This window comes from Peromyscus eremicus, chromosome 17 (assembly GCF_949786415.1).
Source record: "Peromyscus eremicus chromosome 17, PerEre_H2_v1, whole genome shotgun sequence".
Classification (NCBI taxonomy): domain Eukaryota; kingdom Metazoa; phylum Chordata; class Mammalia; order Rodentia; family Cricetidae; genus Peromyscus; species Peromyscus eremicus.
The window spans coordinates 58,795,808-58,813,192 of record NC_081433.1 but is presented as its reverse complement, the minus strand read 5'-3'; the positions used below and the strand labels follow the sequence as shown (position 1 = coordinate 58,813,192).

At 54.7% G+C, this 17,385-nt stretch overlaps 3 protein-coding genes across 8 annotated transcripts in view; 1 reads left to right on the top strand and 2 right to left on the bottom strand.

Moving 5' to 3' along the window:
* LOC131894259 (kinesin-like protein KIF16B) overlaps positions 1–2,528 on the top strand; it is an 87,954-nt gene extending 85,426 nt beyond the window's left edge. The window contains exons 12-13 of the mRNA XM_059244483.1: positions 2,060–2,128; positions 2,499–2,528. Of these exons, the coding sequence (XP_059100466.1) occupies positions 2,060–2,128; positions 2,499–2,528 (99 nt within the window). The remainder of the gene's footprint in view (positions 1–2,059; positions 2,129–2,498) is intronic.
* Positions 1,385–6,373, bottom strand: Ankle1 (ankyrin repeat and LEM domain containing 1). The gene is made up of 10 exons (XM_059244482.1): positions 6,321–6,373; positions 6,090–6,242; positions 5,637–5,742; positions 5,445–5,559; positions 4,605–5,120; positions 4,328–4,490; positions 3,543–3,702; positions 3,313–3,442; positions 1,963–3,054; positions 1,385–1,791 (listed from the first exon to the last, which is right to left on the bottom strand). Exons 1-9 carry the CDS (start codon positions 6,371–6,373, stop codon positions 2,882–2,884), a joined length of 1,569 nt encoding a protein of 522 aa, XP_059100465.1. The 3' UTR covers positions 1,385–1,791; positions 1,963–2,881.
* A 1,681-nt stretch (positions 6,374–8,054) lies between these two features.
* On the bottom strand, positions 8,055–16,764 carry Babam1 (BRISC and BRCA1 A complex member 1). 6 transcript variants are annotated; one of them, XM_059244670.1, is made up of 10 exons: positions 16,588–16,764; positions 16,034–16,482; positions 15,217–15,566; positions 14,515–14,573; positions 12,588–12,708; positions 12,430–12,508; positions 10,750–10,774; positions 10,143–10,272; positions 9,950–10,036; positions 8,055–8,375 (listed from the first exon to the last, which is right to left on the bottom strand). In XM_059244670.1, exons 3-10 carry the CDS (start codon positions 15,514–15,516, stop codon positions 8,175–8,177), a joined length of 1,002 nt encoding a protein of 333 aa, XP_059100653.1. In that variant the 5' UTR covers positions 15,517–15,566; positions 16,034–16,482; positions 16,588–16,764; the 3' UTR covers positions 8,055–8,174. The 6 variants fall into 6 exon arrangements, with proteins under 6 accessions (XP_059100653.1, XP_059100650.1, XP_059100652.1 ...); XM_059244667.1 differs by having other exon boundaries at positions 16,034–16,764; XM_059244669.1 differs by having other exon boundaries at positions 16,208–16,764.
* Positions 16,765–17,385: the final 621 nt, after the last annotated feature.

The following is a 17,385-nucleotide window of genomic DNA, read 5'->3' as shown; positions in this document are numbered from 1 at the left end:
CACAGAGGCCTGAATTGTATAAGAGTGACGGAAACTAGCTCAGGATGCACAAGCCAGTAGCATGGACCACCCACCTTCTCTCTGTTCCCAAGGTTTCTGCTTTGATTTCTCTGAAACCACAGACTGTAACCTAAAACTGTGAGCCAATATAACCGTTCCCCTCTCACATGCTTTGCCCCACAGCAGCAGGAAGACTTCCTCTCTGCTTGCTTCCCCAGGATGACAAGACCTGTGATGTGGGGGAATGCTCTAACTTCTGTTCCCCAACACACTCATTTCCCTCCCACCTTGGGAGCTCACTACCTGTCCAGCAGAATAGATCAAAGTTCACCCACACCCGGAGAGGGAGATGCAGAATCGCAAACACATGCTTGTGCATGCATGTGCATACACACACACACACACACACACACACACACTGAAGGGAGAGCTGGGGCTGTCAGATACTGCTGCAGGTCACATGCTCAGTTCTGAGGCTGCAGTTGTCACTGCTCCCACTCAGGAAGAAAAGCAGGACGCTGCAGCAGCTGCATCCCAGACACTGGTACCCCCAAGCCACCACCACTCCAAAGTGGGTTCCTTCTGCAGGACCTCTGAGCCCCTAGCCAGGGGTCCTGTGAGCCCCCAGCTCACAGAAAGCTCCGCACACAAAAGGATGAGGCCCACTAGGGACTGTCCCCAACTGCAGGTGAAATGATGAGGCAGGGGAGGGAAACTTAGCACCACAAGGGAACCACATGACAGGCTGGGTCCTGCACTCACAGCATGGACATAGTGTAACAGCTTTCTTTGCTCTGTGAGTCATAACTGAAGGTGGCTGTAAACACACTGTAGAGCTGAGCCTGGCTTTGAACTCCTGACCTTCCTGCCAGGATTGCAGATCTGCTCCACCAGTGCAAGCTACCCAAAACCTTCTCTAAGGAACCTAACGAGCAGAGACGGTCAGACCCTTGTCTAAGGACACAGAACCACAAGCCTAATGTTTTGTCGTATTGAGGCCGAGTTGCACCGGGCAACTCGGGGAGGCCTGGCACACACCTATCACAATATCCCTCTTTTCTTCCCCCTCTTCTACCCCCCACCCACTGCACCCCGGAAGCCTCCTGCGTGCTAGGCCAGCACTCAGATGTCCCAGGCCCTCAGGGCTCTAAACCCTTGCTAATGACTTTCCTTTTGCCGGCTCCACAGAGACATTAAGAATTTGAGTTGGAGCCAGGCATGGTGGCTCATTCCTTTATTCACAGCACTCCAGAGGCAGAACTCTGCCAGCCTGGTCTACAGAATGAGTTTTAGGACAGCCAGGGCTACACAGAAAAATCCTGTCTCAAAAACAGCAAAACAAAAAAAAAAAAACAGAAAGGAAAAAAACAGATTTTGAGCTGGGAATCTGGGAACCTGGTTCCTGGCCCACAGCCAGCCCCCAGCTAGCACTTAAGTGAACCGGAAGGGCTGTGATCTTGAGGCTCCAGACTGAAGCAGCAGTCAGGGGTATGGAGCCTGGGGGCATGGCTTCTGGAGGGCATGGTCCTCGATGTGTGAATCCAAGTGAACAGGGCTGCCACAGGTCCACAGCTTCCAGGTGAGTATGGTTTCTAGGCAACGAGCCTTGATGTGGTTTGGTTTAAGAGGGTAGGGTTATGGTGGGTGTGGTTTATGGATGAGTGTGGCCTCTGCCAGGGCAGGGTGCTAGATGCTCCGGAGGACTATTCTTCCTCAGTGGGCTTCCAGGTGATGTGGCCCAAGACAGACGGGCAGCCTTCGGGGAGAGGAGGGCAGAGCTTCCCTGACATCCTGAGGTGGGGGAGAGGAGGTGTGTCCAAGGAGGATGCCCAACACCCTACAACACACATGATGTCCCTATAGCAACGACCCAACCCCAAGCGTCAGCAGAGCCAAGGTTGAGAAGTCCTACCCGGGGCACACTGCAGGCGCTGAATGGGTGTTGACTGAGTGAATGAATACCTGGTGAGGCTCCAGCAGGGCGACAGGCCATCCTGAGGATCCTACTGGGTGGGGCTGAAGGGTAGACATCAGGAGGGACTTCCCGGTGTGCCCGCAGATCCTGCTGGGTGCTTTCCTGGAGCTCACCGAGGAAGACAGGCACTCGGTGGAGAAGGGCGAGGACCAAGTAGGCAGGCCACAGCTTCATGCTGGCCGGATGCTTGGAGAGCAAGGGGCCAGACACAGCACAGGGCTACAGAGAGGAAGCCCTGGGGACACCACACACACACACACACACACACACACACACACAAAGCAGTCAGTCCAAGCCCTTCGGCTTTGATTGATCTTAGCTGTGCTCCCAAGAGCACAGGTGGGACCTGGGGCTCCTACAACACTCCAGGGGCCCAGCCTGTGGACACCCACAGGGGAAGGACTGTCACCACCAAACACACACCGAGGCCTCTAACCAAACATAAACACAAGTCAGTTTCCAGTCTCACTGAGATGCCCAGGCTGGTCTCCAACTAGCATCCTCCTGCCCCATCCTCCCAAAGACTGTGCTGGACCACTACCAACACGCCTAGCCTGATCTCTCTTCCAAGCCCTCCTTCCATCAAAAGATGAGACATGGAAACAGAGCAGAATGTTCTAGAGTATCTTCTGCCCCCTCAGCTGGTTTACCTCCCACGATGGGAAGCTCACTACCCATCCAGAAGCACCGAGACATACCATCACTCACATATTTAAGCACACATATACACACTTTCACATGCAAGCAAACATGCGCACGCACACACCACACACACACACACACACACACACACACACACACACACACTATGCCTTTGAAGCCAGAGCTGGGGACACAGGCAGGGACCTGCCCCTGGGATGCTCAGACACCCCAGAGGCTCAGGCTTCATGGTCACGTCCTCAGCACTTAGCCTCGGGCCTGGATGTCCTGGGGCCTCAACTCTCGCTCCCCCTCAGCCAGGAACACCAGCAGAGCCCGATGTAGCAGGTGCACGCCCAAACACCGCCGCTGCGTGGGTGGCCAGGAGGCCACCTCTCCATAGTAGTGCCCCTGCCTCTGGTTGGTTAGTGTCTGGATCCCTGAGCAGATGAGAGATGAAGTCACAGGAGCGGCCTCCACCCCACCATAACAAACGGCACAGAATGTACACATACACACACACACACACACACACACACACACACACACACACACATATGCACGTGCTACGTACACACTCGGTGTTCAGTAACTGTCCACCATGTGAATGAATAAATGAATGAACAGGGAGGAAAAGGAAGTGGTGAGGGAATTCAGAGCTCAAATACTTTTCCTATGACCTAGAAGTCACACCCTACCTAGGGCATCCAACAGACAGGCCTCCCGCGTGTACGCCTCCACGGCCACCACGTGCTGGAAACAGTGTAGGGAGATGACTCCGCGGCCGCTGTCCCAGATATCCAAGATCCGGCGGACCTTGGGACAGGCCTGGGGTATGTGGTGCAATCAAGGTTTGGGTCCTAAGCCGTCTGCCCTCCGACTAGCTGAAGGCTGGCTGACCCTGCCCACCTCTGCCCCTTGTCCCCACCTTTTTCCCTGGCCGCTCACGGTAGCCAAGGGCTTCCCAGAGGTGGGCATCTGGCCGGGCACGGGTCCCCTTGCCCACATAGAAGATGGCTTGCACGAAACATCGCAGACACTCGGTCAGAGTGAGGGAGGAGGCTCGGGTGGGCAGGCCCTGCGTCTGCCTGGGGTACAGAGGGGCTCAGAGGATGAAGGAGCCTGCTGCCCACCCTGACCACCTGAGTGCCATCCCTGGGACCCACACGATGGAAGGAGAAGACCAACTCCCACAAGCTGCCCTCCCTCCAGCCCTGCCGTGTGCACCCCAGTGTGTGTATGTGTGCAGACAGACACATGCATGGAAATGTGCAAAAAAAAAAACAAAGGGGTGGGGTGGGGGGATGGCTCAGAGAGGGGAAAAAAGACCGCTGTCCCCAGAGCCATGGGCCATTTGAACCCACATCCAGGGGCCCCTATTTTATAAGCCATGAAATGGGTACTCACAGCCGGAACCGACTCCGGCAGATTAACAGAGACGGCTAGCCCCTTCCCTAGGGACACACAGCAAATCAAAAACAAATCCCCATCATCTGTTGGGGTTTGTTTGTTTAGAAGTTTTGAGACAGAACTGTCCTGTTACAACCCAGGCCTGGAGCTCAGAGTCCACTCCCTCGTTCTCATAAAGGCAGAAGCCATCAGCAAGGGACAGCCCTCCCCACCTCTGCCGAGGATAGAACTTTCGGGGCCAGGCTACTGCTCTGCAGAGCCATGCTCTAATCCCAAGCCGCAGCTTTTCGGTCACCCTCATACCTGGGGTCGAGAAGAAGATATGTAAAGCTGGACTTTGCAGCGCCTTCCCGCCACCTCTCTGCGGGATCCGGATGCTGAAAGTGCCGAGCCAGGGCAGCCTCATCCGCCTGGCAGTCAGGGATGTGGCCTGTCCTCAGCGCCTCGGCCAGTTCTGGACTGTGCCCTGGAACAGTTTGGGAGGTGAAACGGAGTCAGGGCCAAGGAGGACGGCTGGTGAGGGCGGTGGGGCTGACAGCCAGGTCTCGGGATTCCAGGAGTGTGGCCAGACTCCCAGTACCGCTAAGGGACTCACCCGGGCTAGCCTGGGCTTCCTGCAGCCGCCGCAGGTAGTGTCTTCGGGTAAAAGGAGTGACCGGGCCAGGACTGTAGCCCAGCGCCCTCAGGGCCTGGAGCAGCTGCAGGTCAGACATGGGAGGCACCGGGCCTTGTGGGTGCGAGGCCCCCGGATCCCCATCCCCAGGCAGGGAGGGGACATTGGTGGCCTCTGTGGTCAACTTCAGGGCCTGCAGCTGGCAGCTTAGTGCCCCGTGCCCAGCCACCTCGGCCCCACAGGACAGCCATGGGCTGCCCGCAGGCCCCGGTGTCCCCGCAGGGTGCCGGGGCTGCAGAGAGTCCTCCAACGCGGTGACGAAGGAGTCGCTGCTGCGGTCTGGGCTCCCGGTAGCCTCGGGGCTCCGGGGCTCCACCACCACCTTCCCGGCAGCCGCCGGCTCAGCTCTGCGCCTGTGCTGCCCCGAGTCCAGTGACACATCCGGAGGTGTAGAGATGCCAGGAGACCCCGCAAAGACACGTCCTGGGCACAGGGCGGATTCAAGGCCAGCCGGGGCTACAGGAAACTTCTCTAAACACAGATAAACATATATAAATGTATAGGTAGTTGGTAACTAAGCAGATAAACATAGATACGATGAATATAAATAGATACGATGATGCAGACATGATAGATGGCTAGGTAGGCGTAGATGGTTGATGATACAGGTGATAGATGAAAGGTAGGTGATGTGACTGATAGATGAGGGATAGTGATTGACAGCTGACAGATGAGCATATGGAACTGGCCCCAGCAGTGAGGCGGCACGGTGTACAGGTCCCTTGCACCCCCCTCAACTCTGCTCACTGGCGGACTTCGGGGTCTCCTCCCGGGTTCGGGTGGGCGTGTCCAGGTCCCGCAGCACGCGTGCGCAGTTGTGATGTCCCTGCTGCAGCGCCCAGTCCAGGGGCCGGAGCCCGTCCTGCGTAGACACGGTCAGCAGGGGGCGCCCGCGGCCCGCCCTCCCAAAGCCCTGTGCGCCTGAGCGAGGGTCCTGACCTGGTCTCTCAGCGTGGGGTCGCCCCCTCGGCTCAGCAGCAGCTCCAGGGCACCGTGACAGCCCCACGCGGCGGCCACGTGCACGGGCGTCAGCGCCTCAGCGGACCTGGGACCCCGGGAGAGAGAGGAGGGGTGTCCGGCGGAGGTTCCTTTTCCAGGCAGTCTCATGTAGCCCGGGCTAGCTTTGACCTCTTTGCTCCTTCTGCCTCAGCCTCCTGTGCTGAGAGGACGGGTGCCCACTACCGTGGGGGTGAGGAGGAAGTTGATACTCTAACTCACGGTCTTCCTCCTGCCTCACCCTCCGGAGTGCCGGAGTAACAGTGTGCGACACCTCGTCCCGACCTCGGGAGCAGACATCTCCTAGATCTAACGCCTGGGACCCGGAGCCCGATGCCCAGCGCCGCAGGGTCCCCACGTCACACACCCACCGCACCAGGGCGACCCGGGCCTCACCGAGCATTGGGGTCCGCGCCCCGGCGCAGCAGGATGCCGAGACAACGCAGGGCGCGCGGGTGGCGCGCTCGGGCGGCCAGGTGCACCGCCGCCGCGCCATCCTCCAGCACCAGGCTGGGGTCGGCCCCGAGGCGCAGCAGCTCCTCCACAGCCCTGCGGCAGACGGTGACATTAGACCCCAACCCTCCTGGACACCCCGGGACCCGGAGGACCCTCCCGCCCCGCCCTCACCGCGGCTCCTCCTCGCGCAGTGCTGCCAGCAGTTGCCGGGCCGCAGCGGCCATATCCGGGCGGAGTCACCGCCCTCCGGGTTCAAATTCGCGCGGCAACCTCTGCGCACGCGCAGCCCCGCCCCTCGGCCCCAGCTCTGCCTCTAGGCCCCGCCCCAGCGACGCCCTAGGTGGACAGGCCGGGCCTGGAACCGCTGACAAAGATGGAGGGGTGTGCTGTGATCCCGCCAACCGCGGGGGCTCCGAGCGGGAGGGCGTACGCGCAGCTGGGGTCCCATGCCGGGATTTGGGAAGCTGAGTCAGGAGGATTACCACGAATTCCAGGGGAGTTTGGGATAAAGAGGGGGCATCTCTTTGTCTTTAACAAAACAAAAACAAACTACTGGATGGCCTAGACTTTGCCCAAGCTGTCCAGGAACTTAGCGCCATCCTCCTGCCTCAGACTACCGAGTGCTGGGGTCCGACTCTTTGCTGAACAGCTTCGCGCATTTTCAATCCAGCAGAGCTGGCTGTCAGTTGTTTTGTGAGGAAGGGCCTTGTGAGGGGCAGCGAGATGGCTCAGCAGGTAAAGATGCTTGCTGCCAAGCCTGATGATGACCCGAGTTCGATCCCCAGGACCCACAGACTGACATCCACACTCGTGTCTTGGCCGTGTGCTTGCACGAGAGTGTGTGTGCGCACACACAAATAATTTTTTCTAAAGAGCTGCATTTTCCTTACTTGCAAACGGGAGGGCAGGGCTCAGTACTCAGTGGCCAATAAATGCAGGGGCAAGAAAGCGGTTAATCAAGCTGACCTAGTGTTTAAAATTAATCAAGTGTGTGAGTGTTTTGCCTGTCTGTGTACCAAGTGTGCCTGGTGCCCATGGAGACCAGAAGGGGCACCAGATCCTCTGGAACTGGAGTTGTGAGCCCACACGTGGAAATCGAACCCAGGTCCTCTGTAAGAACAGCCTGGGCTCTGAATGGCTGAGCTATCACTAGGCCCCATCTATTTTTGTTCATACTCCTTTTTAGTCACTGCTTCCCTATATAGCCCCTGCTGAACTAGAACTGGCCATCCTCCTGCCTCAGCCTCCCATATCAAAGTGAGCCTGACTCCCACCCACCGCCATTTGTTTTCTATGAATGGAGAAGGTGGAGTGGATGAACCTCTCTGGCCTGACAAGGGAGGGTGGGAGAGGCTCCAGGTTTTCATTCCTCTTCTGGGGTGCCCACCGTAAGTCCCCATCCTGGAATCCTGGGCCGTGACTCCTCAGGGTGAATCCACGTGGCTAAACAGGTCCAATCAGGTCAGGGTACTGTGCAAGCACTACAGCTCAGTTTGGGATGGTAGGGTGATAGGTGTCACCCCAACCTACTTTCCACTTGGAGCTGGCACCCTTGGGTGTCCAGGAGGACCCCCAAAGTAAACACTTCCTGTGGGAGTCACATCACTGTCACCTGCAAAAGGTCTTCCCTGTCTCTGGAGGACTTACTGGAAGAAAGGACATCAGGGTGGGTTCTGTAGGGTGAAGAGGAGTTTGCAAAGTGCAGTTAGCACCAGCTGAGGGAGCACACAGCCTGGTCACAACAGCTGTGGTGTCAGGACCCAGATGGACCAGGCTGAGCCCAAAGCCATGCACGAGACTGCTCTGTCAGGACACCCAGACACAGCTGAGCCCGAGCCATGCACGACTGTTTGGTTCAGCACCTGTTTTCTGTCTCGGTGAACCGCAAATGACCAGAGGGCAGGCTCAGCAGCCGCAGATTTTATTCTGGTGACAAACTGTCCCAGGAAGGATGAATTTACAGCGGACACAGTAGGAGCGGACGTGGGTGCACAGAGCTCCCCAGTGGTGCAGAAATGTCACGGGTCACACGGTGGCTTCTCCCTCGCTGGCCTCCTCGTCCTCCAGCAGGCTGTAGCTGGCATGGGTCTGGCAGGGCCTCTGCAGCGGATGGGCCAGCAGCTTGGCCATGCAGTTGTGCAGCTCGAGAGCAGGTCCAGTCAGTGCTACCTCATACTTGTAGCTAGTGCCCTTAGTATCCAGGCTGCCCATGAAGGAGAACATGTCCTGCAGGGGCCGGTGAGAGGCTGTTCAGGGTTGGCACTAGCCCTCAGTGGCCCTCCCTCTCCCTGGAGGCCTTCCTAGAGGAAGGGGCATCTAAAGAGGGTTCTGAGGGGTGAAGAGGAGTTGGCCAGGCCAGAAACTATTAATGCAGTCAGCAAACATACCCTGACATCCACCCAGCTTTCATTCCAGGCGCCCTAGAAGCCCACGGTGTGGGGCTGGGAGGTGGCTCAGTGAGTAAGGTGCCCGCTGTGCAAGCACTTGGACCTAAATTAAAAACCCTAGAACCCATGGAAGGCTAAATGCAGCAGGACAGACATAGCCTTAATCCCAGTGCATGCCCTCTGCAGGGTGGGAGGATCCAGAACTCGGGCCAGCCAGTGGCAACAAGAGACTCTGCTTCAAACCAGAGGGAAGGTCTGAAGGCCCCACACAGGAGACTTTTCCCTTGTGTTTTCTCTTTCCTCAAACAAAGCCTCACACTGTAGCCCAGGTTAGCCTCCTGTGTGTATCAGTTTCCTCTGAGATAGGAACATTCCATCCTGCAGGGAAGCTCCTTAGACAGGAAGGTAAACAACTCAACAGCTTCAGGAAGTCCCTGAAACTGAGCAGATTCACTAGGCCCCTCCCTGCCAGAGTAAGGAAAGTCTCTCTGAGACCAGCTATCAGGAAGAGGTTCAGACCAGGGTCACTTGGATGGGACACTCTCCAGCCTGCAGGCTGTGCAGTGTGCTCCAGGCTCCCAGCTCTGTGAGCTGTCACCCATGCCGGGGTGGGCTCTGGTGATGCAGCTGTCTGAGTCATCTCTGCTCCTGTAAGAACCCCTCACCCCATTCCTGTAAGTAACCCCAATAACTTCACTGGTTCATCAAGCTTGACTTTGTGGTGTCTGTTGTACTCTGGTGTGCCGTGGGCTACTCTCGGGGCTGAGTGTTGTGTCTCTCCAGGAATAGTCTTGTCACACAACAAACCATCATGTCACAACCCCTGCCTCAGCCTTTCAGGTACTTCACTCACAGGTGGAGGGGCAGAGTTACAGGCGTGCACATGTGCAAGTGTGCGCATGGGTGTGTGTATGAGTGTGTGAACGTGTATGTGCATGGGTGTATGTGTGCGCGTGCATGTGCAGGTGTGGGTGTGTGGGTGTGGGTGTGCACTGAGTGCAGGTGTGTGGAGGTCAGAGTATAATCTTTGGGAGTCAGGTCTCCCACCATCATGGTCCCGGTATTGAACTCAGGTCCTCATGCTTGCCTGCGAGGGCCTTTACCTGACCCACCTCGCAGTCTGTAAACTGAAGTCCACAGACCTTAGAGGCCATCACAGTCACACGGCAAGTCAGGTGAAGCAGCAGAGAGGCCGGGAGAGGTCGAGAGGGGTGGGCCTTCAGGCAGAGGGTGCAGAGGGTAAAGTCAGGAAGAGTGGGGTGCTAGGGATGGTGTGGGCTGGGCTGCTAAGGCCACGGCCTCCCAAGCCAGTCACCACCAGCTCAAAGAGGAACTGTAGGACAGCTGAATGTCGGACAAGCCAAGTGGCAGGGAGGGAGGGACAGGCCTCCATCCTCCTCTGCGTCAGCTCACCTTCCACCTCGCCTCCTCTTCCTTCTCCTCGGCGCCATTGTGGATGTACACGATGTCGAAGAAGAAGTAAGGACATTGGAACATCTTCTGCAGTGGATGAGAGGGAGGGTGGGTGGGCGCCTACCCCAGCCTCTGCGGTCCTGGGGGTCCCCTTTGGTGTCTAACCACTGCTCTCCCTTCCCTCCAGGCTTACCTTCATGGGCTCTGTCAGGGAGAACTGGGGCTGGCAGGGCGGGCGGCTATAGACCAGGATGGTGCGCACGACGTAGGGGGGCGGGATGGTTTGCACGTTCTCCGTGACTGGCAGCTCGGTCTTCTGCTGGCTACAGAGGGGTAGGGCTCGGGCTCGGTACCCAGCTGCCTACCAGCCCAGGCCCCAACCCCTCCCATCACAGCTGAATCCCACAGGCCACAATCCTAGTGGCCCTGCATGTTAAACCGAAAGCCAGGCCCTGGGAGACGGTTCTGGGGCTAGAGGATCCTGCAGCCAAGCCCGAGGACCTGAGTTCGATGCGCAGGCCTCACAAGGTAGAAGCCGAGAAAGGATTCTCACGAGTTGACCCTGACCTCCACACAAGCGCCGTGGCACATGTGCGTGCACACAAAATAAACACATAATGAAAAATGTATAAGACTTCTTTAAAAGCATTCTCAAAGGAAAACAAATTCAAGCTCCACCGCTGGACACAAGGTTTGTCCTGTGGCCCCACCCACTGGACAGCCTTAGGCGGCTGTCTGTCTGTCTGCACCTTGCTGGAGAAGGAACCCAAGGCCATACCCCATTCTGGATGAGCACTCACATGAGACTGAAGAGGCCTTCCAGATCTGGAGGGACGCTAAGGACCAGGTGCCAGCTCGGAGGCAGGGGGCTTCCCTGGCCTGGATCCTGGGAGATGACGGGTACCCCTGGGGGCAGGCAGTGCGACCTCTGAAAACAGGCAGTGTGACCCTGGGGAAGGCAGTGTGACCCCTGGGGACAGGCAGTGTGACCCCTGGGAAGAGGCAGTGCAACCCCTGGGGACAGGCAGTGTGACCCCTGGAGTAGGCAGTGTGACCCCTGGGGACAGGCAATGTGACCCCTTGGGTAGGCTGTGTGTCCCCACCCAGCACTGCACCTCTCTGAGCCTGCTTCCTCTCACACATCATAAAGTGGGTGCTGGCCTTAACCCCCTACAGACCCTCTAGGACTCCCGTCATGCCACATCTCCACTGCTTCCTTAATTCTGGGGGAGCATCCTCCATGTTAGGGGCCATAGGTTGAAAGACATGGTTTTGACTTTTCAGGTCTTGCACCATTAAGTTGCACCAACTGCATGCCAGCCCTACTTCAGCAAAGCAGTCCCTGGGTGCACATGCCACATGCTAGATCACATTGACACACATCCCTCCACCACTCAGGATGGATGCCAGGGACCCTATGGGGCCTGGGTTCTGGGTGGCTTTGGGGTTTGGCATTACTGTGTATTAGTAGCCAGCTTTCTGCAGGGCGGTGGTGGCACACACCTTTAATCCCAGGTGGATCTCTGTGAGTTTGAGGCCAGCCTGGTCTACAGAACGAGTTCCAGGACAGCCAGAGCTACACAGAGAAACCCTGACTCGAAAAACCAAAAAAGGAAAATAGCCAGCTTTCTGTTATTGTCTTTTTTTTTTTTTTCCTGATTTTGTGGTTTTGAAACAGAGTCTAGATTGTAGGTAAAGCTGGCCTGTAACTTGCAATTCTCCAGCCTCAGCTTCTTGAGTGCTGGGTTGACTCTCCCGTACCCCAGCACCTTGCCTGGTGCTAGGTCTTGAATGTGACTCCTAGAATGTCATTCATGGAATCTTGTATTTGTGATCTCACTGAACAAAATCTCTGAGTTTTGCTGGGGCTAGGGTTCAGGTGCTAGAGTGCTTTAGTCCAGTTGCTAGGGGAGTTGCTTAGCATTCATGTAGCTGTGGGCTCCTCTCCAGCACACTGTCATCCCAGCACTTAAGAGGTGGAGGCAGGTGAATCAGGAGCTCAAGGCCATCCTTAGCTACACTGTGAATTCAAAGCTAGCCTGGGCTACATGAGAAACAGTCTCTAAAATACATTTTTATATTTGATGGGGGGGGCACACCTTTAATCCCAGCACTTGGGAGGCAGGAGCAGGTGGATCTCAGTGATGAGGCCAGTCTGGTCTATATACTGAGTTTCAGGGCAGCCTGGGCTATATAATGAGACCCTGTCTCAATAAATAAATATTGAAAAATAAAGAATTAGGGACATGGTTCTGAAGCCTTGTCATTCTACTCAGGACGCTGAGGCAGGAGGATCATGGATTCAGCCTGGGCTATACAGCAAGATCCTGTGTCAAAAACCAACAACTATAGGAAAGTACCGATTTCAGATTCTGAATTTTTTTGGATTCTGGATGTTCAACCTGGGCTCTGTGTTGGAAGGACCCCACAATACTACTGAGCCCCCATCACAGCTGATCTGGGGCCACGGACAAGGATACTGAACGTGGAGCAGGACGCTGTCTCCAGGTCGTACAGGCAGCTGCAGAGCTCACGTGGATCAGAGGTCAGGCCAGACAGCTGTGGGGAAGGCAGGGCCTCAGTGCTGGGGCTCCCGGTCCTGAGGTCTCCCAGAGTCACTGTCCACCCCCAGCCTCACCCAAGCGGAGTCATCATTCACTACGACCAGTGCAAACTCGTGGCTCTTGTCAATCTTGTGCTTCGTGCGCACAAACATCTCGACCATCTTCTGAGACACGTTCAGGGCATTCGTCCTGGAGCTGGAAGAGGTGGGGTGACAGCGACGCTACAGACAGCCATGTGTGACAGCCAGTCTTGGTTGTCAACTTGACTACATCTGGAATTAACTAAAACCCAAGGGACTGGGCATGGCTGTGAGGACTCTTCTTAACAAATCATTTGAAGTGGGAAGACCCACTGCTAATCCAGGCCTTCTGAGGTGGGAAGAGCCACCTGCAATCTGGGCCACGCCCTCTGCTGGCAGCCGACATAAAGGGCTCTGCCTCCTTGCTCTGGCTTTCATGAGCAAGTCCATTCCTTCACCGTCATCAGAGCCTATGTCTTCAGGACTGCAGCATCTACTGAAGACCAGCTGAGACATCCAGCCTTGTGCACTGAATAACTACTGGATTCTGGGACTTTCCCTTGGTAGACAGCCATTGTTGGAGTGGCTGGACCACAGCCTGTAAGCCACTCTAATAAATCCCCTTTATATACGTATGTGTGTGCAAATATATACATATATATACATATATATAAATGTCTGTGTATACGTACACAGATTCATTATATATATATATGTGTATATATAAATGTCTATGTTCACAGATTCATTCTATATATGTATATGTATGTGTATATATAAATGTCTATGTATATGTTCACAGATTCACTCTATATGTATGTGTATATATAAATGTCTATGTTCACATATTCACTACATATATATGTATGTGTATATATAAATGTCTATGTATATGTTCAGATTCATTCTCTCTATAGATGTATGTGTATATATAAATGTCTATGTTCACAGATTCATTCTATATATATGTATGTGTATATATAAATGTCTGTGTATATGTTCACAGATTCATTCTATATATATGTATGTGTACATATAAATGTCTATGTATATGTTCACAGATTCACTATATATGTATGTGTATATATAAATGTCTATGTGTATGTTCACAGATTCATTCTATATATATGTATGTGTATATATAAATGTCTGTATATGTTCACAGATTCACTCTATATGTATGTGTATATATAAATGTCTATGTATATGTTCACAGATTCACAATATATATATGTATGTGTATATATAAATGTCTATGTATATGTTCAGATTCACTCTCTCTATAGATGTATGTGTATATATAAATGTCTATGTATATGTTCACAGATTCATTCTATATATATGTATGTGTACATATAAATGTCTATGTATATGTTCACAGATTCATTCTATATATATGTATGTGTATATATAAATGTCTATGTATATGTTCACAGATTCACTATATATATGTATGTGTATATATAAATGTCTATGTATATGTTCACAGATTCACTCTATATATATGTATGTGTATATATAAATGTCTATGTATATGTTCACAGATTCATTCTATCAGTGTTGTCCTTCTAGAGAACCCTGACTAATATACCAAATTAGCCTCAAACTCACCATGTAGTTAGTTCAGGCTAGCCTCAAACCTGCTGTGGAACCCAAACTGGTACCCAAATTACTGCAGTGCCCAGGTGGACCTTGAACTCCTGATTCCTCCATCTCCACCTCCCAGTGCTGGGATGCCAGGTGTGTGCCACCGAGTCCTGTAGCCTTATTCTTATCCCTTACAGGGAGGGCCCTGAGGCCACTCCAGATGTGACGCCCGATACTCCAGCTGCTGGGGGCACACAGAGCTCAACAGCCTCTATGAAACCTGACAGTAGCCTGCCCCATCAACCTGAGGCATCGTGGATCCCGGATCCTACTGGGTAGAACAAGGACCCCATGCGTTCTGAGCTGCCCATGTCTGAGCCCCACGCCACCGTACCCATTAAAGGACTCCAGTTTTGGCACAGACATCTCCTCCGAAAGATCCAAACAGATGATCTGAAACATAAATAGAAAACAGGAAGTACAAGACCAAACCAGATAGAGCCAGGACAGCTAAGGCGGGACCCAGACTGCAGTACCCAAAAGGGGTTGAGGGCAGGGCTCAGGAGCGAGCTGGGGGCGTGGCTCAGGGTTGGAGCCCCTGCCTAGAATCCCCAGTGAGGGGCTGGGGCGTGGCTCAGGGGTGGAGCCCCTGCCTAGAATCCCCATTGAGGGGCTGGTGGCGTGGCTCAGGGGTGGAGCCCCTGCCTAGAACAGCCAGTGAGGGGCTGGGGGCGTGGCTCAGGGGTGAAGCCCCTGCCTAGAACAGCCAGTGAGGGCCTGGGGGCGTGGCTCAGAGGTGGAGCCTCTGCCTAGAATCCCCATTAAGGGGCTGGTGGCGTGGCTCAGGGGTGGAGCCCCTGCCTAGAACAGCCAGTGAGGGGCTGGGGGCGTGGCTCAGGGGTGAAGCCCCTGCCTAGATCCCCAGTGAGAGGTCCAGTTGCCAAAAAGTAAAAAAAATGAAAAAAACAAGAATCTAAATTCAGTGATGTTTAAGCCACCCAGTGTGCGTTGCTCATGGAACAACTTAGAGAATCTCACAAGGCAAGAGTGTCCTGTCTGAGAGCCCCCATCCCCTGCATCCTCAGCCAAGACATACCACCTTCTCTGGACAGTTGACCCGTGGTGTTCGAATCTGGACCTCAGGTGCTGGTGCTGGTACCTGCCAGGGCTTGGGCCCGGCTCCTGGGACACTGGCTGCCCCATCATCTGCACTGGCCGCCTCACCCTCACCCTCGCTGCGGCTGCCCACATTGGCCTGAGCTCCCAGGGCCCGGTCCTCGGCCCCCTCAGGGTTGGAGCGCGTGTGAGGTCTGGGCTCAAGTGTCGGCTCCTCCCCTTCCTCCTCCTCCTCTTCTTCCTCCTCCTCAGTGGGGCTATTGGCCTCAGCCACCTCCATGGCTCCTAGGTGCTTGGATGGAGAGGGGATAGCGGAAGCCAGGATCCTGCCTTAAGAGTTTTTAAAAGCAATCGGTTACTGAAGCCTGAAGCTGAGCCAGGAGCCCCTTGCCGCACGCGAGTCGCTGGTGGTTGCAGAAGGGCTCCCTTAAGAGTGAGGTCAAGCCACCCACGAGTGAAGTAAATAACAGCTTTCTCATTTTCTTTCTTTTTTGTTTGTGACAGTTTCCTGTAGCCCAGGCTGGCCTCTAACTCACTGTATGGCTTAGGATGACCTGGTAATCCTGACCCTCCGCATCCACCTTCTGCGTGCAGGGAGTGCACCACCACACCCGCCTGGTCTATATGGTGCTGAGGAAGGAGACCCAGGGCCTCATACGTGCTAGGCAAACACCCTACCCACTGAGCCACAAGTACTCTACTCACAGAGCTACAAGCACTCTACCCACTGAGCCACAAGCACTCTACTCACTTAGCTACAAGCACTCTACCCACTGAGTCACAAGCACTCTACTCACTTAGCTACAAGCACTCTACCAAATGAACTGTGTCCCAATCTTAGCTTTCCACTTCTTACAACAGGGCAAACACCGTCTCTGCCTTTCACTGGGCCAATAAACACAACTGCCTGGTCACCGGGAAAACTCAGAGGTGGCTATTTGACCCACTAAGACCTTCGGTGGCTCCCACACCTGAGAGTTCCGGGAGACAGAAAAGGAAAAGAGACTTAATTGGTTTGCGGAGCTGAGACGATACAGTTGAAGGTTTCCTAAAGCTCCTTTTCCTCTGAGGCGGCGCCTGCGCGAAGAGACGCCCTGGATCCAGGTGTGCCTGAAGCCTTTCCTGGGCGCCCCACTTGCCTTGCTGGCTTTGGCGAGCTTGTGTCTGGGTTTCTGTCACCCGAGGCTACAGCGCCTGGGTGACTGGATCGTGCACGAGAGCCGGGAGCGGACTCGGGTGATCAGGTCTGTGGGGAGGCAGAAGCCCAAGTCGCCGACCGTGCAATGGATGTGCGTTTCTCGGGGTGACGTCTCGGGACTGCGCAGCCCCCAGCTCCTCAAACAGAACGAACCTGGAGCTGCAGCAAGCCGTATCGAAGTTTGACCACAGCGACACAAAGCTCACGCGCGGTCACTCCGCCAGGTTCCACTCTGCATCCCAGGCACCGCGGCCAGTCAATCTCACGGCTCTAGGAAGCCGCCATCTTCCTGACCGGAAGTTTGTACGGTTTGCCGTGAGGCCTTCTGGGAAATGTAGTTCGATGGCTGATAGGCTGAGGCGATCCTGGAGGTGTGGCTTAGAGTATAACTGGCAGGAGTAGGGCTGAACTGGAGTAGTATAGGGAATGAGTGTGACCCGATGTTGACTGAAGCACGATTGGGCGGAGCTTGTAGCCCTAGCTTAAGCAGACTACAGTTGTCAAGGCTTCTGCTGTGATGGAGGAGATCGGCCTGGGCGGGGCTTATTGATGATTGACGGGGTAGACAGGCTCAGTTATTATTTCTGCTCCTTATTTTACATATGTTGTCATTCATCCAATACTATCGCAATGCGGACTGGTGGTGCACACCTGTCATCCAGAGGTCAGAAGACGAAGATCACGTGTTTAGGCTAGCCTGGGCTATAGGAGACCCTTCTAAAAACCAAAATGGAAAGAAAAAGTAAAAAGAGAAGCCAGCAGACACACTGTGGACAAGGCTCATTGTCCCATGGGAGCCTTCTGACGCCGACAAGCAGTGCTCCACTTGAACAGCAGTCAGTCTCATTGAAGAGAAACATTGCTGGTGAACGGGTGCAGGAACCACCAAGCCTGAAGACCTGAGCTCGATCCCAGAGTCCTGTATGGTGGAAAGAGAGAACCGATTCCCAC

Coding starts and splice junctions, on each gene's coding strand:
- Ankle1 (XM_059244482.1), bottom strand. CDS start 6,373: ATGGCCGCTGCGGCCCGGCAACTGCTGGCAGCACTGCGCGAGGAGGAG. Junction 5,121..5,444: donor GGAGACCCCGAAGTCCGCCA/GTGAGCAGAGTT, acceptor CCCTGTGCCCAG/GACGTGTCTTTGCGGGGTCT. Junction 3,443..3,542: donor GTGAGCGGCCAGGGAAAAAG/GTGGGGACAAGG, acceptor CACATACCCCAG/GCCTGTCCCAAGGTCCGCCG.
- Babam1 (XM_059244667.1), bottom strand. CDS start 15,516: ATGGAGGTGGCTGAGGCCAATAGCCCCACTGAGGAGGAGGAAGAAGAG. Junction 14,574..15,216: donor TCAACTGTCCAGAGAAGGTG/GTATGTCTTGGC, acceptor TTTATGTTTCAG/ATCATCTGTTTGGATCTTTC. Junction 12,509..12,587: donor TGAATGATGACTCCGCTTGG/GTGAGGCTGGGG, acceptor CCTTCCCCACAG/CTGTCTGGCCTGACCTCTGA.